At 36.3% G+C, this 23,985-nt stretch overlaps 2 protein-coding genes and 1 long non-coding RNA gene across 5 annotated transcripts in view; 1 reads left to right on the top strand and 2 right to left on the bottom strand.

The window, feature by feature from the left end:
- LOC149718738 (DNA (cytosine-5)-methyltransferase 3B-like) overlaps positions 1–8,776 on the bottom strand; it is an 81,007-nt gene extending 72,231 nt beyond the window's left edge. The window contains exon 1 of the mRNA XM_089852159.1: positions 8,609–8,776. The gene's annotated coding sequence lies outside the window, so the exon portion shown is untranslated. The remainder of the gene's footprint in view (positions 1–8,608) is intronic.
- Positions 8,777–11,389: 2,613 nt separating this feature from the next.
- LOC149718737 (uncharacterized) lies at positions 11,390–13,360 on the top strand. The gene is made up of 2 exons (XR_016374614.1): positions 11,390–11,820; positions 12,026–13,360. It is a non-coding gene; the product is annotated as an uncharacterized LOC149718737 (long non-coding RNA).
- The window catches only part of LOC149718736 (DNA (cytosine-5)-methyltransferase 3A-like), a 68,295-nt gene continuing 57,528 nt past the window's right edge, over positions 13,219–23,985 (bottom strand). Inside the window, exons 12-19 of one of the 3 annotated variants that reach the window (XM_089852162.1) lie at positions 23,440–23,641; positions 21,772–21,908; positions 20,212–20,302; positions 18,225–18,376; positions 17,334–17,541; positions 15,701–15,778; positions 14,934–15,050; positions 13,219–14,449 (exon numbers count right to left, since the gene is read on the bottom strand). In XM_089852162.1, coding sequence (XP_089708288.1) covers positions 17,452–17,541; positions 18,225–18,376; positions 20,212–20,302; positions 21,772–21,908; positions 23,440–23,641 — 672 coding nt within the window. In that variant the 3' untranslated portion in view covers positions 13,219–14,449; positions 14,934–15,050; positions 15,701–15,778; positions 17,334–17,451. The other 2 variants (XM_089852160.1, XM_089852161.1) reach the window with 2 other exon arrangements.

The following is a 23,985-nucleotide window of genomic DNA, read 5'->3' as shown; positions in this document are numbered from 1 at the left end:
ACCCAGCCGAACCCCCGCATTTGTGTACTTAGAGGAGGATAATTAACTTATGGTAATACACAGGTTTTTTCTTCGTACTCGGAGAATATTTTTATATCTGGGAGCACGCCAAGTCGAGCACTGACATCCTTTTCTCGAAGCAACTCGTGGCACTTTTAAGCCCACTGTAACTTCGTGATGGGTAAAGGTAAAAGCCTGAAATTTTGCTTGCCCCGAGGAATGTCAATTGTAGCTATAGTTTCCAAGTTTCAAGTTCCTACCCTATATACTTTTCGAAATATCGCAGGTGAAATTTACCTTATTTTGTCACTCACTCACTCACTCACCGATCATCAAAATTCTAAGGTACTTCTAGAGGAGTTAGAAACTTAAAATTCAGGATTTAGTTTTCATTTATTTTATAAAGCACAGAAAAATTAAAACATCCCGAAATTTTTATAAAATTGTTCTTTAGTTCTTTATTTTAAAACTAGATGGCGCTGCCGTCTTTTCAACAGAAATAGTGTGTGTTCTTGATGAAAGGACGTAATGGTCCAAAGTTAACCGAAAGTTAAATATATATTAAAGCTAATAGGAGTTGTAGTTTAAAAGAAATGTGTCGTAACTGATGCTACATTCTTTTATTAGGATATCGCGTACAATCTTTATTGCATATTCTCTGCGGGTCGAAAGGGGTAATTCAGCGTAAATATGGACAAACGTTAGCCATTATATTGGCAAACGAAGTACCACGAGAGGGTCTTGTTTTAATATGACTACCGAAGTATAACGAGAGGGTCTACAAAAAGAAGTGAGATCCTATGAAAAACATTAACATGTACAAAAATGGGCCAAGCCTCGCTTCGTGCCCTCTCCGCCGTAAAACGTTCTGAGATCCCATGTAGAGCCAAGTCTGTCTTTTGTTCTCATTCAATCGCCAATTGAACAATTATGTTATAAATTAAGTCCTATTCCTAATTAATAACCAATATTCTTTGACTCTATCATTATTATACATCTTTGTTCGTATCAAAAATATCGTGACTTGGCAAGCGCAGGTGTACATAAGGTTATGCATAACTCACCATATAATTTGTACATATGGTTGTGCATGACTCATCTTATAAACTTGTACATATCCCCTCGACCATAAACGATTTAGTGAATATCCCTTCGATTATTTTAAAATCGGCAACGATTTAGTGAATATCCCCTCGACTTCCTTTTAATATTACTTATCTGCGATTGCCAAGTCACGATATTTTTGATACGAACAATGATGTATAATAATGATAGAGTCAAAGAATATTGGTTATTAATTAGGAATAGGACTTAATTTATAACATAATTGTTCAATTGGCGATTGAATGAGAACAAAAGACAGACTTGGCTCTACATGGGATTTCAGAACTTTTACGGCGGAGAGGGCACGAAGCGAGGCTTGGCCCATTTTTGTACATGTTAATGTTTTTCATAGGATCCAACTATGTTCAGTTACCTTTTCGTCGGTATTTGAAAATTTTGGGAAAAAATGTAACGGAAATATACCGGTAAATTAAGTTTTTTAGGATACGGCCCGCTAAATGATCTGCTCTATGGGACTTTAACATTAGACATAAAGTAGTTGGCTCGGCCCTTATTGAAAGTGTTTTCTTCGGATTCAACGGTTCAAATATCTTGAAAATTTACAGAGACGTGTAATGAAGGTTTCTAAACTGTCGTCCAAAGTTTCAAAGTTTAAAACCAATAGTTATTTTTCCCGAAATTCCTAAAAATTTGGTTTTTGAGTGAGCGCAACATTATTAATTGTTTCAATTCCAACCTAACGAAACCTGCCCTATAAAAGAAGCAATATTTTTCTAAAGAAGATGTATTCGACCAAAATAATGACTTTCCAAATATAGTTAAAAACGTATAGAAAACATTTCCAATAAGAAAGCGGCCTAACCTAACCTATTTTTTCAATTCCAAACTAAATTAATTAATTAACCTTATTAACTATAATACAACCAAACCTAACGTAATTTAATCAATTCCAATTAAACGTAACCAAAACAAATTTAATCAATGCCAACCAAACCTAACCTAATGTAAATCAATTACAACTGCAACGAACCTAATCAATTCCACCTTACTAAATTCTGTATCTAAGAGCTTTGGGAGGAACGTGGTTTTGGGGAAAATGGGAATCTGAAAAATTGGGAGAAAAAATCCGATTGGGAGAAATGGAAATCTGAAAAATTGGGAGAAAAAATCTGATTGGGAGAAATGGAAATCTTAAAAATTGGGAGAAAAAATCCGATTTTTAAATCTGAGATGGGGAGAAATGGAAACATACCTTAAAGTGAATTAAATTCATAACACAAAAGCAATTATTTCTAAAGTTGCACAATAAATGCTTGAGTACAACTTACAGACAAAATTGATATTAGAATTAATTTGTTAATGAAGATTAATTAATTCATTTTGCTATTTGCCGAAAAGTGCACTCACTAATTTTCGGACTGTTTTGGACCGCCTAAATAACTGTCGAAAAACACTACAACAAGCATGCTTGTACCCGAGTAATTTCCGAAATTACCTCTTCAATATCTGACAATCGTGTGAGCTAAAGTTTGCATAGTTAAGCACCAGAGCTTTGTCTTTTTAAACATAAGCTACGTCACTTTATTTTAAAATTACCCAGAAAATTGGCATGTCATTACATGAAAAAATATGGATAATAAGATTTTAGTTTATTTTGCACTTTATTTTATAATTATCTGTAATTATCCGTAATAATTTGTATATAATTCCAACCTATACAGAGTCTGCAGTATGAGTCTCCTGAACTACGGTCTGCAAAGTAGCACGAGCTGTTTGAATATCTTCACCGCAACTGTATGGCTTTGCAAAATAGCGCATCCCAACAAAAAAATGTACTGTGGAAGGCAACGATAAAAAACAAGCAAGGCCGGACGCTATCTTGAGGGGAGAGAGCGACCGTTATCTTGAGGGGAGAGAGCGACCGTTTTCCTGAGGGGAGAGAGCGACCGTTATCTTGAGGGGAGAGAGCGACCGTTATCTTGAGGGGAGAGAGCGACCGTTATCTTGAGGGGAGAGAGCGACCGTTATCTTGAGGGGAGAGAGCGACCGTTATCTTGAGGGGAGAGAGCGACCGTTTTCCTGAGGGGAGAGAGCGACCGTTTTTTCCGAGGAGAGAGCGCGGCTATTGTAAAGAGGGGGAGCGAGTCTATTATAAAGAGGGGGAGCGAGTCTATTATAAAGAGGGGGAGCGAGTCTATTATAAAGAGGGGGAGCGAGTCTATTAAAAAGAGGGGGAGCGAGGCTTTTATAAGGAGAGGGAGCGAGGCTTTTATAAGGAGAGGGAGCGAGGCTTTTATAAGGAGAGGGAGCGAGGCTTTTATAAGGAGAGGGAGCGAGGCTTTTATAAGGAGAGGGAGCGAGGGTATTATAAGGAGGGAGAGCGAGGCTTTTATAAGGAGAGGGAGCGAGGCTTTTATATGGAGAGGGAGCGAGGGTATTATAAGGAAGGAGAGCGAGGCTTTTATAAGGAGAGGGAGCGAGGTTTAAAGAGAGGGAGCGAGGGTATTATAAAGAGGGAGAGCGAGGGTATTATAAGGAGGGAGAGCGAGGTTTAGAAAGAGAGGGAAGGTTTTGAAGGGAGGGAGCGAGGTTTAAAGAGAGGGAGCGAGTTTTAGAAAGAGAGGGAAGGTTTTGCAGGGAGGGAGCGAGGTTTAAAGAGAGGGAGCGAGGGTATTATAAGGAGGGAGAGCGAGGTTTAGAAAGAGAGGGAAGGTTTTTAAGGGAGGGAGTGAGGTTTAAAGAGAGGGAGCGAGGGTATTAAAAAGAGGGAGAGCGAGGTTTTGAAAGAGAGGGAAGGTTTTGAAGGGAGGGAGCGAGGTTTTGAAAGAGAGGGAAGGTTTTGAAGGGAGGGTGCGAGGTTTAAAGAGAGGGAGCGAGGGTATTATAAGGAGGGAGAGCGCGAAATATCTAAGGAGGGAGAGCGAATTTCGAATTTTGTCCGCTTTGGCTCGCCATACCTCTGTTCTTATCAGCATGAATCCGTTCTTGCTAGCTGTTATAAACAAATAATAATCCTCTCCCCTTTTAAACCACCAATGAAAGTAAAATATTTCATGAACAGATCGTCTTTTTAAATTTCCTCAATTTCTATAGGGGAGCGCTGAATATCAAGTAGGGGTACGAATTCTTTCTGTCAAACTTGCTTTTGCTTTTAAAATTTCCCTAGATTTTTTTAAAACCCGTAATAGGGCAGATAATTGAAAGTGGGACGGTTGGAATGCCAGGGATAGATTTAATTTAAGAAGTAGGAATGGAGACAGAGTAATTTGGGCGCCCGTCAAAGTCCCGGACTCCCTTTCATGGGACGGAGGGGTACGAAAGAAAAGGCGGGTCATAGCGACAGAGGTAAAAAGGAATTACGTCGTCTCCGTCAGCGACGTCATCAAAACGTAGTTGAAGTGAGCCAATAAGATAATTTAAATTTTTCGTTACGAGTTGGAGGGAGGGGCTCTATACTGGGCTATGAGTTGGACTGAAATAAATACAAACCGTTCTCCATTCCTACTTCCATAAGGACATTATCTCTCTCTCTCTAAGGGCCCAAGATTCTATGTTACGGTTGAAATGTATGTATGTCCGATTTGGTCAGCCATCCGTCTCATCTCAAGTGGTATAATAATTGTATAGCCTAAACAGAGGCCGAGCGCATTCGCTGCAGAGTAACCCGGTATTGAACATTTTTCCCTCCTTCAAAGATTTCTCACGACAGCTCTTCGTGATTTTTACTAAGCGCGAATTTACCTCTTGTGTCTGAGAGAGCTGGGGGGTTCTGGAAATTCTCTTACTTATTTTTTTCCCCTCAGTCCTTCCTCTCTCGCGTCTCGCCACTCGCCTCCCCGCCTGTTTTAGTTTGATTCCCAACCGCTTGGGAGCGTTATCTCAGAGCTCGCGTCTAGACCACGACCGGCTTAGGATATCGGTCGTGGCTGATTTTGGAAATTATTTTTCTCTCCCGCTAATTTGACGAAAAATTCGGAAGGAGCCCCTTTACAAAATCTACGTCACATCTAGCAGAACTAGATGTTTTTGCTAATAGATGCGCTTGGGCCCTTAGAGAGAGAGATAATCTCCTTATGCTACTTCTAAAATTAAATCTATCCCCGGTTAAATATACCTAATTAAGTTGATATTAACAGGGTATCTTGTTAGCGTTAAGTTACTTTATAATATGAATTTTCCACAAAACTATTTACTATTTTACCCGATTTTACCCTAATCTTTTATGTTTCGCGCCTTTTTAAATGGCCTAAATTTAATCGCAAAGTTTAGTGGAGTTTAAAAATTCGCCTAACTTTCACTATTTTACCCAAAACTTTGTATTTCAAGCCTATTGACGTATTTTTTTTTTTTTTTTGGATAATGTAAATAATTTAAGTGTTAAATAGAAATATATTTAGTCAGGACAAAAAATTCGTGTAGTTTTAATCTTAATAAATTCGTTTAATTAATTACTATTACCAAATGTGGATGAGAGGGAAAGTATGACAATGGCCATAGAGCCTATGTTAAAAAACGCGGACATCAAAGTTTCGCCAATAACTATTTAGTTTACTATAGTGACTGATGGAGTTGCAAACTCGCAACTGAAAGTAGTTCAGACATTTATGCTCCTTGGTTTAATCATAACCCACTCGATCACGCGCATCACGACGCAAGCTGCTCGCGCTATAGTTTAATTACCGAGATTACACAATAGCAGACGACGATAACCGCGTAACCGCGAATTAACACAAGACCTATTTTAAGGGAGTGAACAGTCCCAGTATAGCTACGCCAATAAAACGGTCAACTACGGCGAAACTCTGATGACTCGCGACTTTTGGCCATTTTCATACTTTTCCTCTCATCCACTTTTGCTATTACCAGGAGTTCATAATAACCCCCCTTCGGGGGGGAAGTACGAAACTGGACAAAAAGCCCGTAACAACAAAGTTTCGCCGTAAAGCTCAGCGGATTTATACACCGCTTAGCTCCCAAAGAAATAGTTACCCCAATGTTTAGCGCCCACGCGCATTAATTTCCCATATTCCGGGTTAGCACTATTTTTATCTTGTGATTTAGGGAGCGAAAATGGCTCGCGAGTCGCGTCTCATGTCTGTCGGTGCGGGCAGCCAGCCGCGGTGTACATTAAGCCTTGGCTAAGAAGTTGGCTTTGCGATGGTTTCTAGTTTTCTACAAAACATTTAAACGATAGTCATTATTGTTTTCTTGTGATATGTGTGATAATTCCGTGGTTAAATTAAAACGGTATGGACAAATTGATTCCCAGTATCTTTAATATAAGAATTCCATCGTGTTTCTGCGTCCACATATACTCGCCATTTTTCTTAACGACGGAGATCCCTGCCAAGTTTTGGAACGAAAACCAAGGAGTATAGATACTACTACAATCTACTGTAAAGTTGTATGTCCATCAACAGGCTAGTCCTTTATATGCGCAACGACAAAATCTTGTTGTTCGCGATTTTTACCATTAGCTCTATGGCAAGTTTCGTACTTCCCCCCCGAAGGGGGGTTATTATGAACTCCTGCTATTACGCATTGTTTTGCTTTATTTTCATGTTAAATATGCTTACTTAATAACGGTTTATTTACTTGCAGTAGTAGTTAGTTTATTATATGAGTTGCAAAAACTTGCAACAAATAATTATCCGAAATTGCAATATTTAGAGGTATTTATGATTCTTCCCGAACACTCAACTACTTTAACCCAAACTTTATAGTTTTGCACTTTTCATGTATTTAATTAGTGTTGAATGAAATGTGAAATAAGAAAAATTAAAGGTTGGAGGAGCAACATGTGTAAAGTTAATCTTAATTTGTTAGTTATCCATGTTTTTACACAAAAGATTCGTGTTTTGGCCTACACTTACTTAAGTTGAACCTAACATCGGTCCGCGACAATTTGGTCTGGCCGATTTGGTCTAGGGACAAATTGGTCTCAGGACTATTGGGTCTCGAGTCAATTGGGTCTTGGGGCAAACGGATCTCGGGACACTTTGGTCTCGAGACAAATTGGTCCCGGTACAATTGGGTCTCGGGCATGGTCTCTGGACACGAAAGTCTCGGTTTAAAAAAAATATCACCCCTTCAGCATTTTTTTAACCAGCCAAATCTAACCGAACGTAACCAAACCTAATCTAACCAAACCTAACCTAACCCAACCTTGTTTGGAGGTAAGAAGATTATTTATATGAGTATTAAAAGATCGCCTCTTAGCACGAACAACTTATTAGCAATAATAGAAATTTTTTGGAAAAGATGGCAACTAATTAATAGGAGAATATTTTGGAAAAGGTGGCAGCTAATTAATACTAGAATATTTTGGAAAAGGTGGCAGCTAATTAATAGGAGAATATAATATTTAGGAAAAGGTGGCAGATAATTAATAGGAGAATATTTTCGAAAAGGTGGCAGCTAATTAATTGGAGAATATTTTGGAAAAGGTGGCAGCTAATTAATTGGAGAATATTTTGGAAAAGGTGGCAACGACTTATTGGAACCATTGTTTTGGAAAAGGTGGCAACTAATTAGTAACCAAATAATAACGAGACCAAACCGTCCCGAAAGCAAATAATCACGATACCAAATAGTCCCGAGACCGTAAAATCACTAGACCAAATAGTACTGAGACCAAAATGTCAGGAGACCAACCAGTACCGAGACCAATTAGTCCCGCGACCACATCAGCGAGACCAATTCATCGAGACCATATTTTCCTAATCCGACGTAACATTGTAGCGTATTTCAGTAGTGTTGATTTAGATCATAAAACGAGTTTAGTTAACTGATTAAATTTAATCGCAAGTTGTTCGCCTAACTTTCACTTAACCCAACTTTTAAATTTTACACTTATCATGTATTTTAATGTAGATTTAAATGTGAAATAGGAAAAACTAGAGGTTGGAGGAACAACATGTGTAATTTTAATCTTAATTTGTTAGTTTAAAAAAAGATTATCCAAGTGTTACCCAAAAACTGGTTGTTGTCGGTTAATATCATTTTATTTATACTTAATTAGTTTGCAATTAAGCTAGTAGCGTGGTAAATAATGCTAATATATAAAATGAGTTTAAATCAATAATTTACTTTGATTATAATGTTTAATGAAGTTTTTGTACGAAACTTTCGCTATTTTACCCAAAATCTTTTATTTTCTCGACTTGTCAGGTATTTTAATAATGTTTTAAATTAGTTTAAGTGTAAAAAACAAACCGTCTTTTAATCCTAAATTTCTAGTTTATTTAAGATCATCAATGTTTCACGATAAAATTAGTTTTTAGGGTAATTTAATGTTAAATATACTAGTAACGTTATATAGGGATTTTTACAAATAGTGTAAAATGAGTTTATAAATATTTTACATTAATTGCAATGTTTATTAGAGTAAATAATAAAATGTTAAAAAAAAATAAAGTGAAACCGACCGACCCTTTTTTAAATGTCAACATATTGAATATTAAGCACACTTGAATATCCTATTTTTACTGTAATTACTCGATTGTGTACTAATAGTTGAATATGCTAATAATTGGCTTCTTACCTTAATTAAATCGAAGTTCTTGGAATCCAAGGATCAAAACACAACTTGGTATACACGTGGTCCTACCGTCCTCTTTTACTTACAGAAAATAAAAAATTGTGAAGTGAATCTGACGCTCTACAACTTGCCGGCACTGGCTTCGCACCGATTCTGGTGGTCTATCATTGAGATTTGAGAGCAGAGCCGTATTAAGGGGGGACGATGGCACTAGCCCCCGGGCCCAAAGTTTGTTGGGGGCGCATTGAGTTAAACTATTCCCCTCTAGCTGTTCTTTTTTTTTTTCAGCTTAAGCCTGGTTTTCACTGAGAGAACAAATTTCACGGAATCCTTAAAAACATTCCGTATAATTTTGGTGCGGCAAATCGTTTTCACTGAAGCTTGTAATATGAAAGAGCGCAAGCTCGTAGAGACCAAGGCTTACCAGTCATGGTGAAAATGCTGTAATAGCAAATATTTAGATTTATTGTTCTTGTTAAAACGTTCGTTTTTATCATGTAAATAACGACAAAGGCAAACGTCTTTAAAGGGAGGGTGGATAGGAAATTCAAGTGATTTTTTTATCAATTTTTCCACTAATTATTAGATCAGCCTGCATAGTGAATGATTTTAAAATTCAAATTATGTTCAGATTTTATGGAAAATCTGAAATAAGGACCTCTGACTATTCGCAAAACGCCCTGCCTTCCTGTTGACAAAATTTTCGTTGCACGCTCTACATCTTGCGCCACGATTTTCACATCGCGAGAAACTTTTACCAAATCTCGCGCTGAATTTCATTCGTCATGGAGCGTACCACGAGAATTTTGTTACGCGATTGGTCGGAGGGGCTAATTTCAAATTATCCATATAATATGAACCTAATTGTTATTTTTAATTCATTCGGAGATATTTCCTGGATGTTTCACTATACGGAATGGTCTTATAATTAGTAGAAGAATCGTAAAAGAATCACTTGATTTTCCACTTCCCCCTCCCTTTAAAGAGTTAGTGCCATAATTTTCGTCATCCACAAACTTAAAATACGATAAAAATCCTTGAAAAATCTAGTTTAATAGGATATGTTTACCTTTGTATTTGGTTTCGTAGAAATTTATAAAATTGCAATCAAAGTTTTGTGTTTGGAAAAGGCCTAGTTAAAATTTTGTTTCGCTTGATGACGTAATAAAGAGAAAATTTCTCTCATGACGTCGCTCACGTGACGCCTGTTAGTGTCTCAGTGCCGCGTTAAGCCTATTTTATTCATATTCGCGCGGCAAGAGTCTCGGGTGCTCGCGCTTGGCTTTTCCGCGAGATGCCGTGAGTGACGTAGCAATGAGAAAAACCCGCCAAATATCTTCTCCGCAAATTTGTTTTGTTTGAAGTGTTTTTTCTGTGTTTTCCCTCATATTTAAATATTTATTAAGCATATTTTTGGAAAACTCTCACAAAAGTAAGGTTTTCTTTAGATTTGAGATAATTTTTAAATCAGTTCGCTATTCCTTTAACAAATTCGCTAACTTTATACATTTTAAGAAATTTAGCTCAACACAAACGCCTCCAATTAAAAAAATGGCGTCGGAAAAACATCTCGCGAGCTGACCAAAACCAAGCCTATGACGTCACGCATTCGTCTTTTCCTATTGGCCACCACTTTCGTTTCCGCAAAAATCTGCGTAAAAATATAAAACCAATTCCGTGCTTGCTGCCCAGAAAAACGCGAAAATTTGCGGCAAGATACCTCTGAAAAAACGGCACGACACGCGGATTTCCCCGCGTTTTGGGACAGTGAAAACCAGGCTTTAAGGGAGGCGAGTATTATCTCGGGCCACAGGTGCAAAATTGCTTAACCGCGGCCTGTTAGACAGTACGTAAATACAGTTTCATAACTGTTAAAAATCTCAACACTATATATATGGAAAATCAGTACGACCAAAGACATCATAAAAATCTATTGGACGAGATACCAAACACTTCGAAAATTGCTATAGTAAATATATTTTACAGTTTCTTTCCCTGAAACTCACAAAAGACAAAAACCATTTACCGGTCCTTATAAGTTTTGGAAGTATCCATAGGATGTAAAGAAAGGGACGTAGGGTCCCACTCCCTCAGATTAGGAGGGGGCAAATATCACGTGAAGAAATAAAACCAAGAATACGCCTCGGTTTCAGAAACGTTCTTTCGAGGTAGCTCACGTGTCCATGGAGTCTTTATCTTAAGAGGAGCGGTAAGTGTGCCGGTTTTTGCCCCCTCGAAACTGTCACACTCAGTTTTATTACATTTATTGTTTAGTTTTGGGCATTTTAGTAATCAAGGATATGTTGCGTGTTATTTCTACGGCACATTTCAATAAACCTAGAGCCATAGTTGAAATCAGGGATAGATTTAATTTTAGATTTATAGGAATGGAGAACGGTTAGTAGTTACTTCAGTCCAAGTCCAACTCAGCCCTGTATAGAGCCCCTCCCTCCAACTCGTAACGAAAATTTTAAATTATCTTATTGGCTCACTTTAATTACGTTTTGATGACGTTGCTGTCGGTGACGGCGAAAAATGAGCAATTCCTTTTTACCTCTGTCGCTATGACCCGCCTCTTCTTTCATACCCCTCCGTCCCGTGGAAGGGGGTCCGGGACTTTGACGCGCGCCCATGTTGCTCTGTTTTCCATTCCTACCACTCAAATTAAATCTATTCCTGATTAATCTAATTGCTAAGTGGCTAATTAATTAGTTCATAAATATTTATCAAATTGCTAATTCTAATTAAATTAGTTGTAGTAGTATTTTAATAAATATTTAGTGTCTTGGTAGCAAAAGCCGCAAATACGTGAAAAGTAGTCAAGATAGTGCTCATAAAAACGTTGATTAATGTAATGGATTGTAAGCAAGGGAATATATAAATTACCAACTGAACGGTAATTTTTGTTTTCCCAAAATTTCTATCGGTAAATTACCGGTAATTTACCCGGTAGAGTACAGTTGGCGGGAAAATGTATTCGATTCTCACGCTAGTAAACCGGGTACAACGTTATTGCATGCATAGATTTAATTTTAGAAGTAGGAATGGAGAACAGAGTAATCTGGGCACGCGGTAAAGTCACGGACCCCCATCCAAGGGACGGAGGGGTATGAAAGAACAGGCGGATCATAGCGAGAGAGGTAAAAAGGAATTACGTATTTTTTGCCGTCTCCGTCACCAACGTCATCAAAACGTAGTTTAAGTGAGCCAATAAGGTAACGTAAACTTTTCGTTACGTGTTGGAGGGAGGGGCTCTATACTGGGCTATGAGTTGGACTGAAGTAAAAACTAACCGTTCTCCATTCTTACTTCCATTCCTATCCCTGTTTTTACCTTGGGAATTATCTTTTGTTGGCAACCTCAATGCTTGATAAGAAAATGTCAAAACCTAAGATTTACAGTATGGAACCATAATTATAGGATGTGGTAGCCATAGACCACCGACGCCACGCTCTCTCCCTCCCCCAAGCATTTGGGACTTGTGAAAAGAACGGGCCAGACTATGAGTCTCCTAAAGGATTAAGGTAAAAGCTCCCAACGACCATTTCTTTTTAAGTAAGAATCTACAGATCACAGGAAGCTCCGGACACAACCCCGACCTGTCTATTTTCCAACTTGGCGCCAACCCTTATCTACTGCGACCATCACGCCCAGCATGCATGACAAATGTATCAGTAGAAATGGGTATAGACGAAAGACTAGTTTTAAACTATTGAGTTTTACCATAAGGAGATCATCTCTCTAAGGGCCCAAGCGCATCTATTAGCAAAAACATTAAGTTCTGTTAGATGTGACGTAGATTTTGTATAGGGGCTCCTTCCGAATTTTTCGTCAAATTCGCGGGAGAGAAAAATAATTTTCCAAATCAGCCACGACCGATATCCTAAGCCGGTCGTGGTCTAGACGCGAGCTCTGAGATAACGCTCCCAAGCGGTTGGGAATCAAACTAAAACAGGCGAGTAGGCGAGAGAGGAAGGACTGAGGGGAAAAAATAAGTAAGAGAATTTCCAGATTCCCCCCCCCCCACAGCTCTCTCAGACACAAGAGGTAAATTCGCGCTCAGTAAAAATCACTGTGTTTAATGGTCTTAGTTTTGACTAAACCTGAAAGCTCGAGCGCTCGATAAGAAAAACATTTCAAGGCTTGAGCTCGGCTCGAAACTGAAAATTCAGGGCTCGCACACCCCTATGTTTTATCTTAGACATCTCTTGGGGGACATTACCTGGTGGGATTTTGGACCATGTTTAATTATATTATGTCCATTTTGGTCTGGGGGATTATGACCAGGGGAATTATGTCATACATTCCCCGTACCTTAAAGGGCTCCACCGGTAGCTTTGGAAGAGGTAAAAGGCGGTCTGCCGTTTGCACAATGCACGTGTAAGGATAGATACCCCTCTATAGCCTCTGGTGGAACCCTTTAAAAGCATACAACACGAATTCACGGATCATAGATTTTCTTATGTAATTTAACAACGTCACCTATTAGAACTAAATATAAATCGGGGAATATCAATTTAGGCCTAAAATAAGTATAAGTAAAATATGCGTCGGAACAGATTGGTTAAAACTTAACGAATTAAATATTTGAGTCAACAAACATGGTTAGTGATATATTTTTTTTTTACTTTGGTCCAATTATTTTCACACAAATAGTTTACTCAACTTGACTTTTAGATCTTTGGATCACCATTTAGTCTGCTAATATACCGTTAACAAGAGTTTGAAAGGGGGACTACCATAAGGGTGCCGATTTGAATATATAATTTATCTTTTTTTTTAAGTGTACATTGTGGCAATTTATAATTTAATAAGTTTGTTTATATTTAAATTATTTTTAAGTGTATAGCATGTTATTATTTCACGTTCTGTTCAAGTTTATAAAAATTATTTCTGAAGTTTTACATTCATTTAAGTAATTTTCTTTCGCATCAATTAACTGATGTGTGATGTTAAATTTAATATTCATTTAAATAATTTTTAAGTGAATAGCATATTTTACGTTTTGTTCAAGTTTTTTTAATAAAAAGCTTTTCGGAAATTTTAGATTTGTTTTAGTCGTTTTCTTTCGCTATAGAATGGGGATGCATCAATTAAGCTGATGTGTGATGTTAAATTTAATATTTATTTAAATAATTTTTAAGTGAATAGCATATTTTACGTTTTGTTCAAGTTTTTTTAATAAAAAAATTTTCGGAAATTTTAGATTTGTTTTAGTCATTTTCTTTCGCTATAGAATGTTGATGCATCAATTAAGCTGATGTTGGCTGTTAAACTTAATATTCATACAGAGAGCGGTAGTTTATCTTTTCCTCTCGCGACGGAGAAAATAGCTATAACCTACTTTCAGACCTAACTCAGTAAGTATTTTTAATGGATGAGGAGCCGTGGCTCTTTAAAGGGTTTATGAAATTTTTGAGCTAATTATCAAAGTGACATAAGTAAATATTACAAAACAATTTTAAAATTGATATTGTTGGATCGTCTTTGCCGATTTTTAGTGGGAGACTTGATTCTATTAGAATTTGGAAATAAACATTTTTTCTTCATTATAATAATTTTTGGTTTAAGCATTATTAAAATAGTGGAAGTGTATCTTATTTCTACTAGATAATTTAATTTCAATTGGTTTCATTAATTCAGAAGTTAAAAATTAAAAACCGCTTTAATTAATACAGTAAAATACTATAGTCTGTAAATTGTTTTACCGTTTTAGTTAGAACGTCACCTATGAGAACTAAATATACATTGGTAATTCAACTAGTCCAATTTTTTCACGCGACCCAAATACTCAAAAAGTTGAATTTTCTAAAAATCCTTTAGTTTGAGAGCCAAGGAGCAAGGCTGAAAAAAATGAAATAAAATTAAGACTGGACTAATTCAAAGTTTTTGTTACTGAGTGTTTAGTTCAAACAATTAAAATTTTATTGCCTAACACTTAGGTATGTTATTTTTGCAACGTCAAGAACTCAAGGATCGTGCTTTTAGTCCATGTAATTTAGCCTTTACTTCAGTCATAACCCACTCGATCACGCAGCTTGCGTTGTCGAGTGCGTGATCGATCAGTCTGACTCGTAGCCCAGCATAAAGCCCCTCCATTCAACACTAACGATAGTACGGGTAATTCCTTTTTACCTCTGGCGCTATTATTTCTAGTAACTTGTATACCTAAACCACGACATTAATAAATAACGTTTGGTTCCACATTTTCAAGCAAAGTTAGCAGCTCAACAGTCAGTAACGATCAGAAAAGATTTCTTTCGAATAAAGCGGATGAGAGGAAAATAAAACGGTGGGCATCTTAAATCAGACAGTAACTCAGACTCACCTTTCTTGTTTGGTAGACTAGATGTTATCATAATCACCGTCCTTTTCACCGGAAGATGTGGGCCCTTTAATTGTTTCAGATTATTTTTTTTTCTGAAACTGTTCTAAATTCATAAACCTAGAATAATTATACAGAACAGCTTACTATAACATCTCGATATAAAAAACGCATACAGTATTACACCGAAATAAACGCTTGACTTTGCGACAGCTCTTTATACAAAACCAGGAATAGATGTAATTTTAGAAGCAGGAATGGAGAACAGTTAGTATTTACTTCAATCCGACTCATAGCCCAGCATAGAGCCCCTCCCTCCAACACGTAACGAAAATTTTAAATTATCTTATTGGCTCACTTAAACTACGTTCTGTTGACGTTGCTGACGGGGACGGCAAAAAATACGTAATTCCTTTTTTACCTCTGTCGCTATGACCCGCCTCTTCTTCCATACCCCTCCGTCCCGAGGAAGGGGGTCCGGGACTTTGACACGCGCCCAGATTACTCTGTTCTCAATTCCTGCTTCTAAAATTACATCTATCCCTGACAAAACAAATAAAACTGAAAAGACCAACTCTTCCTTTGGCTCTGTATGGGGGGGACCAAAATCTTGAAGAGACTATGGGGGAACTCAATTTTTCACGTTGCGGGTTAGGCTACTTTTGGTTATGCGCTTTTGGATAAATTGTATTGACATAGTGGTGGGGATTCATCACCATGGCAAAAAGCGTTTATTTTGATTAAAAAAATTTATACTAGTGATTGCTTACCGTTGTGTATACGGTTCTGATCATTGATTAGCGCTGATTCAAGAAAATCATCCTTTCGATAAAAGGGTTTGGATGGGGCTAGAAAACACAAATAAACAATTTCATAGTGATAAGTAAAATAGTTTTGGACCAAAGTTTCCGCCTGTTTTAGTTTTGGTCACGAATTGATTTTCATTGAGATTAGAGAGTCGAAGAATATAAATATAAAAGCCAAAATTTCGTCACTGATTGTTAAACATTGCCAAATGGTGTCACGGTATATTAGTCTAACTTTTTTTGGCGTTTTGAGCGTTGTTCTATGTTTTCATACTTGCATTAGAAGTATTTCAATGAAAATATGACTAATTCTGAAGGCTGAAGTAAAGAATCAACGTTTATGGTGTGATCTTAGAATAAATGAAGTTTCGTTGAAAACCGAACGAAGACTTGATCTCAAAGCAACTGTACTAACATTCAACATAAATCCATAAAGGTTCACAGCTAAAAACAAGGTTGTTGATTTTTTTTTTTTTTTGATTTAAATCGGTTAGTTAGTAAATTACCAACATGAAAACTTTTGAGTCAAAATTAACCAAAAAAATACAAAACAATCATGACATTTAAGCAGCTATTGGATATTTTCTGCAGAGTTATTCTTATTGTTACTATTCAAATGCTTGTACAAAAAGACTAGCTTGACCGCTATTACATTGCCTAGCCTATTTCGAATCTTACTCCAGTTACAATCGACCACGAGTGGCAAGACAAACTGGAGTTCTGGGAAAAACTTAAGGCATAGCGCGGCTCCTGTGGATCCCCTACAAGTTGACTTTCCTTACGAACTCCAGTTTTGGCTTGGCAAAGCTAGAGGCATTTGTGGGCGGGATTTATACGTGCATGTAAAAATCCCGCCCACTAGACTTTGCCAAGCCAAACCCGGAGTTCAGGAGGAAAGTTCCCTTGTAGGGGACCCACAGGAGCCGCGCTATGCTTTTTAAACTGAAATATGCCAAAACCATGATTGTTTCTAATTATAGTTCTTTTCTAGTTAAGTTTTAAAGTATTTCTTGGAATCATAGAAAACATTTTTTTAAAAATAAAAATAAATACTTGATTTAAATCAAATGATTTTTTTAAAAATAAAAATAAATACTTGATTTAAATCAAATGATTTTTTTAAAAATAAAAATAAATACTTGATTTAAATCAAATGATTTTCTTAAAAATAAAAATAAATACTTGATTTAAATCAAATGATTTTTTTAAAAATAAAAATAAATACTTGATTTAAATCAAATGATTTTTTAAAAAATAAAAATAAATACTTGATTTAAATCAAATGATTTTTTAAAAAATAAAAATAAATACTTGATTTAAATCAAATGATTTTTTTAAAAATAAAAATAAATACTTGATTTAAATCAAATGATTTTTTTAAAAATAAAAATAAATACTTGATTTAAATCAAATGATTTTTTAAAAATAAAAATAAATACTTGATTTAAATCAAATGATTTTTTTGAAAATAAAAATAAATACTTGATTTAAATCAAATGATTTTTTTAAAAATAAAAATAAAAATAAATACAAATACTTGATTTAAATCAAATGATTTTTTAAAAAAAAATCGGCCTTATTTCGCGATCTCATTTACTTTAAAATGGCTGTTGCATTCATAGTAATTTCAGTCTCGATTTTCAAGATTTCATGCCAAGTTCAAAAATTAACAGAAATGATCACTATGTAATGTGATACTTAACCAAATAATTCACTTACACGTACAGTGATGCGACGTTCCCGAAATAAAAACGGGGCGGCTGTTGTGCGGTGAAGTGTTTTGGAAAAATAAGAACTGGTTCAGACTGTTAAATAAAAATGTAATATAAATAGGTTGAGAGGTTTGTTAATCTATTAAACGATCACGAGGTGAAAAATTGAGAAATGCAAGGATGTCATAAGTAGGCCCTAAATATAGAGCTTAAAGGCCGACTTCCAGCGAAAAGGGTTCTAGCAAACTGAAAACTGAGCATCGAGACTAACAATGAAGCGACCGTGCCGATTTTCGAAGCCTCGCTTTCGGAACCAAATTCCCTGACTTTACCAGGTTTTCCCTGACTTTACCAGGTTTTCCCTGACCTTTTTCTGAGATTTTCCCTGACCTTTTCAGGCCGAAAGTGTAAATGTTTACAGCACGTTTAAAGTGCTTATAATTAAATAAACTCTCTACATTAAGTTTTCCAATGTATTTGTTGCACCAAAATTATTAAGAAACATTTTATCTATAAAAAACAGTCTGAGAGATTTTTTTAAAGGCATTTACTTTATAAAAACAATTGTAGACATTTTTAAGGATTGCTCTAGAGTTTTCTGTGTTAAGAGAGGATGAAGAGAAACTTTCATTACTCTTTCAATAAAGACTTATCCCCAGAAATTTTACCCACTAAAATCAAATTCCCTGACTTCGCTGAAACTTTTAAAATTCCCTGACTTTTATATGTTTTCCAGGTACTGTGGCAACCCTGTTTTATAAAATCATTAGGCTTACCTCCAACATATTTCCAATATCCTCTTTCAAGGCTATGGGCAAGGACGCGACCTTTTGAAAAAGCCAATGTAACTTTCGTCCCGATTTTTCATTTTCACATTGAACAGCCTTAAAAATCTTGAAGAAATAAAAAAAAAGTGCCCCACTTGAATCTGAAAGGAAAACGGTTTTTTCATTATTGACACAACCTAAATTAAGGGCTTATTAAGGGGCGAAGCGAATACCGTTGATAACGAGGGGTTAGTCACTTTAATAATCAAGTGTACAAAACCGCAGAAATCGATTACCCGATTTCTAGAATTCTTAGAAAATCAACAGTCATCACAATCATGCTTGTGGGTAATCAAAGGTAATCAGAAATCTCCGATAATTACTGAAAATCACGTGAAATCTCGAGAAAATCAGAAATAATAACGTGATTTACAAGTAATCTTTTGTAATCACCTCGGTAATTACACATTTCGTGAATTAATCACGTATAATCAATCGAGGAATTCGAAAATCCAAAATAAAAATCATAATCAGTTGAAATAGAAATAATCACTGCATTCATCGGAATTCACGAAGAATCCAGAGGTAATCAATGGATTCACCCAAAAAATCACCGGAATTCATTGGAATTCAAACAGTAATATGTGGCAATAACGGGAAATCAGTGTAAAGATCAACGGAATTCACATAAAAATTCAGAAATCAGGTGTACAAAATTTTGGCGAATGACTAGCCCCTCGGTTGATAATTATCCGAATGAGAATAGTATGGAAAATATTTTCTATTAAATAAAAATTATCGCAATCGTAATTTTCAGTCGTTAACAAAGCTAACAAAAAATTTCGAAGTAATAAATTCATCCCAAACATTTTGGGATAATTGGACAGCGAAGCGCACAAGCGGAGATCTGTCCCGTTAGCTAAACAGGCAGTACTCGCAAGCAGCGTGCAACTGCATTGAAGACAACCAATTAACAGTAATTATTAACAGTATTATTTATGAATTTGAATAAATTCCTGAACGCGAAAATGGGCGGGGAAAGGTTTTGAAAAAATGCGCCCGGCCAGCCGTAATATAGGCTTTAATGGGGGAAAAAAAGAGTAATATAGGGGAAAACGCGCTAAAAGAGGGGTAAATGCGGGAAAAGTGGGGGTAGTTTATGTTCCGTATAAATGCGTAACTTTTGCATTCCATCAATAGATGGGGTGCAAAAGTAAAAAGAGAGTAAAGTTATGGTTTTAAGGACTTAAATACTATGAAAATCATCAAAAACGCTGCCTGACTGAACATAATTCATCTTCAATGATAATAGTAAAAGCAAACGAGAATGCACCGCCAAGTCGGCTGCCATTCTGCCAAAATGTTGGCTCGGCTTGGTTCGAACTCGTGACCAGTAGTTACAGTACTAGTTTCCCACTACGCGAGAAGCACAAAAACAGTTCTTCAAACTGAAAAAAAAAACCTTTTACGGTTGCCAACTATTAAAGCCTTAAGTTACAAATATCAGTACAGTTGAATAGAAACTACATTTTAACCATCATTTCAATCATTTGTCAGTCATTCCTCCTACATGTAAAGAACAATGGCGGCTGACACAAATTGGTGACATAAAGAGATTTTATAAACATTTATTATAAGGTCTTGTTCTTTCATTGCCCAGCATGTGTGTTATGTTTAGCTGTTGAACAACTGTTTTTGAAATCATGACACACATGCTGGGCAATGGAAAAATATATATTGATACAATCTCTTTTGTCGCCAAAATGTGCAAGCCTCTATTTTGGTAGTGGTTAAACGGTTTATAACAGAGCCATGTAAATCGGCGGCTTTTATGATTTGAATGTTTTTTTAAATGATTAAAAGTGGTAGAATAATAGACAAATGATTGAAATGCAGTTGCAAATCAAGTATATTGATATTTCTAACGGTTTTTTTTCAGATCGAAGAACTGTTTTTGTTAAAATGTAAAATTTAACCCTACAAAATTTTTGTTTACCGTAATTTCCTTTTCTGTCCGGGTTCGTAGGAGATTTATCACTGAATGATGATCCGCCAATTAACAGATCGATCGGGCCGATTTTCTGGATCTAAATGTATAACACAAACAACATAAATCAACTATAATTAATTTTTAAACAGGGGTTTCAATATTTTCTAAAATGCGCCTTTCGTTTGAAGTATAATGTTAGATCCCACGATATTTTCTATTAATAATTTTTGGAACTTTGGACCAGGAATAGATTTAATTTTAGAAGTAGGAATGGAGAATAGAGTAATCTGGGTGCGCGTCAAAGTCCCGGACCCCCTTCCCCGGGACGGAGGGGTATTAAAGAAGAGGCGGGCCATAGCGACAGAGGTAAAAAGGAGTTACGTATTTTTCGCCGTCCCCGTCAGCAACGTCATCAAAACGTAGTTTAAATGAGCCATTAAGATAATTTAAACTTTTTGTTACGTGTTGGAGGGAGGGGCTCTATTACTGGGCTATGAGTCGGACTGAAGTTCTCCATTCTTACTTCTAAAATTAAATCTATCCCTGTTTGGACTAAACCATTTCCCAAGAAAACTCTGTGTGCTAAGAAATTCTTAGATGAATTTCTGATCTTCGATAACTTACCCGAATGGTAGTTTTTATTCACATTTAAGTTAGGGCCATAAATTTAATGAATAAAGGAAAACACAAGCTGACTTTTCTTATTGGCTATTTAGAGTGACTGTGCCTCTACACATTATTAAAAACCAACAAGATCACACCAATTTGTGCCGGCACGCATTAAACGCATGCACTACTTATAGGTAATTTCTAACAAATTTCTTTTGGGCATATTGCATAGATGAAATGTCCCGATATCTTCTTAAAATCATTATTTAGTGAGTTTTATACGTAGTGGTTGTAAATCGTTAAATAACTTGTTGAAACCAGGGATAGATTTAATTTTAGAAGCAGGAATGGAGAACAGAGTAATCTGGGCCCGCGTCAAAGTCCCGGACCCCTTCCCCGGGAAAGGGGGTATGAAAGAAGAGGAGGGTCATAGCGACAGAAGAAAAAAGAATTACGTATTTTTCGCCGCCCCTTTCAGCAACGTTATCAAAACGTAGTTTAAGGGAGCCAATAAGATAATTTTAACTGTTCGTTACGTGTTGGAGGGAGATGCTCTACACTGGGCTATGATTCGGACTGAAGTAAATGCTAACCGTCCTCCATTCCTACTTCTAAAATTAAATCTATCCCTGTTGAAACCAATTTGTTCATCATTAATGGAACCACATTTTGCAGCGATGATTTTACAGATGGGTCCAGGACTTTACTAATAATAAAGCTCACTGAACAAATACTACTCATCTCGTTCTATTTTATTAATTGTACTAGAACAAATCTACAGGTGGCGTATCTTTTTTTACCAATTTTTCCTCAATGTAGTGTTGCAAATAAGTTTTTGCGACTTTGTTTTGCAATAGTTATTTCACCGGTTTTCTCAATTACCAATCGGTTAGAAAGAGTAAATGGGGCACGAAAGAGGCATGCAATTAATGTTCTATTATATCATTGTCAACTTACCATGGAATCTTTGAAATTTGTAACATCTCCTAGGTAATGGATCTCGTAAGGCTCGTCCATTTTCGTCACATCTTTATTTTTCTCGAACGCGTAATATTTCTTGATTTTAATATCAAGTTTTCCTAGGACCATTCTACCTAAAATGAAAATTAAAACTCAATTTATTATAAATACCTAAAATAATTAATAGTCTACTGTTTCGAACAGAAAGAGCAAATCAAGGCCCTAAGTAAAGACTTTTTCAGACTAGTCAACTTCAACTTTTGATAAGTGAAAAAAATGGATTGTGGATTAAGAATGTATAGTAGAGTCAACTCCTAAAACTACTCTTTAAACGATCTCATTAGTTCTTAAATTAAATTTGTCTAGTCTGAGACAAAACGTTTAACCGTCTGAAATCACCTTAAACAACAAACAGATATTTCTAGAGAACACACCCACTAAGTTGCTATGCAACCAATTAAAGGGAGGGTGAAATGGAAACATCAAGTGGTTAATTATAATACCAATCTGCATAAACACCGAATGATTTTAAAATACAAATTAGGTTCAGATTTTATGTATAATTTTAAATAAGTACCACCGATCAATCACGTAATGCCCTGCCTTTTTATTAACAAAATTATCGTGGCAAGCTTCGTGTCGAATGAATCGTGGCGCGAGACATGGAGGGAGTGTGCCACGAGAATTTTGTTAACAAAAAGGCAAGGAGGTAAGCGATTGGTGGGAGGTACTTATTTAAAATTTTCCATGAAATCTCATACTAATTTGATTTTAAAATCATTCGAAGGTATTTGCTGGATGTTTCACTATGCAAATTGGTCTTATAAATAGTAGAATAATCGATAAAAACAATCACTTGATCGAGTTCGAAAAAAGACGTGTAATATCAGAAGTAAAATAAGGGACTAGAAGTATCTAGGTAACCAAATTCTTCACTTGGCGAAAGTGTCAAGAGAATATTCTTGATAACACACTAACGGTTGGCCCTCTGGTAGCCGATTCTGATTTTTCCCTCCAAAACGTGAGACGCTCGAGGCGGTAGACGGCCGAACTAGATTCAAGCACCCGCGTCCGTGTTCCGCCACTTTAGGTTGAGGGGAAGGGTGTAGGAATTTTTTTTTGGAACTCGACCAATTTTTTTATCTCTAGTGTAGGCGCAATGGAAGCGGCATAAAATCCTCAAATTTGTTCACTAGTGCCGGGATCTATTACCAATGCTAGAGCTCTTTACTTCTAGTCCCTTATCCTACTTCTGGTAATATTTATAACTAATTTCTACGAAAATCAATATATTGCATTATAGTATAGCTTCTCTGTTACAATTCCATTATCACCGCGAGAACACTTCCAAGCGTTCTGCAAACCATTGGTTAGCGTGAAACTTATCAAACTTTCTCAGTATATCTCTTTTTTCAGCTCATCATAACCCGTGGCGAATAGATCAATTACTTAGTTGTAGTATTTGTTTGTGTAATTTCAGAAATACATTTTAAGGTGCACCTACTCCTGACTTTAACCTTGCAAATAGGTTGAAATTTCCGAAACAGACCTTGATTCAAAACGCTTAGTTATGAACTGCGTGTCTGTCGACACCCAATACCTACTAATCTTGATCTTTTCATCATACTTTTTATGTCTTCAATAATAGTGAAACAGAAGGCTTACCTGTTCCGATACCGTCAAATACGGACAGCACGGTGAGTTCTCCTTCATTCTTAATACACTGAGAATGAATCTCCACTTTATTAGTTCGTTCATAAAGGTTGGTAATATTACTCCTCCAATTTTCCTTTATTTTTATTAGGCCAAAATTGTTTTTCTTATATGGTGTACACACGTAGCAACGCCACGGATCACTATTTTTTACCTAAAAAGAATATTAAGAATGAAAGATAAAATCTTTGCTTTCCGTCTCAAAAATAATGAAGACAAAAAGTTAGTAAATCTAACATTTTTGACAAAATATTGGTTTGACGGTTTTTTGTGAGTGTGACCCATAGAGCAAGTATATATTATCAGGGATCCATGTAATTTTAGAAGCGGGAATGGAGAACAGTTAGTATTTACTTCAGTCCGACTCATAGCCCAGTATAGAGCCCCTCCCTCCAACACGTAACGAAAAGTTTAAATTATCTTATTAGCTCGCTTAAACTACGTTTTGATGACGTTGCTGACGGGACGGCAAAAATACCTTATTCCTTTTTACCTCTG

Source organism: Phalangium opilio, unplaced genomic scaffold (genome assembly GCF_054372755.1).
Source record: "Phalangium opilio isolate 3A_F unplaced genomic scaffold, DU_Popi_V2 ptg000002l_1, whole genome shotgun sequence".
Classification (NCBI taxonomy): domain Eukaryota; kingdom Metazoa; phylum Arthropoda; class Arachnida; order Opiliones; family Phalangiidae; genus Phalangium; species Phalangium opilio.
This window is presented reverse-complemented; position numbering and strand designations above follow the sequence as displayed.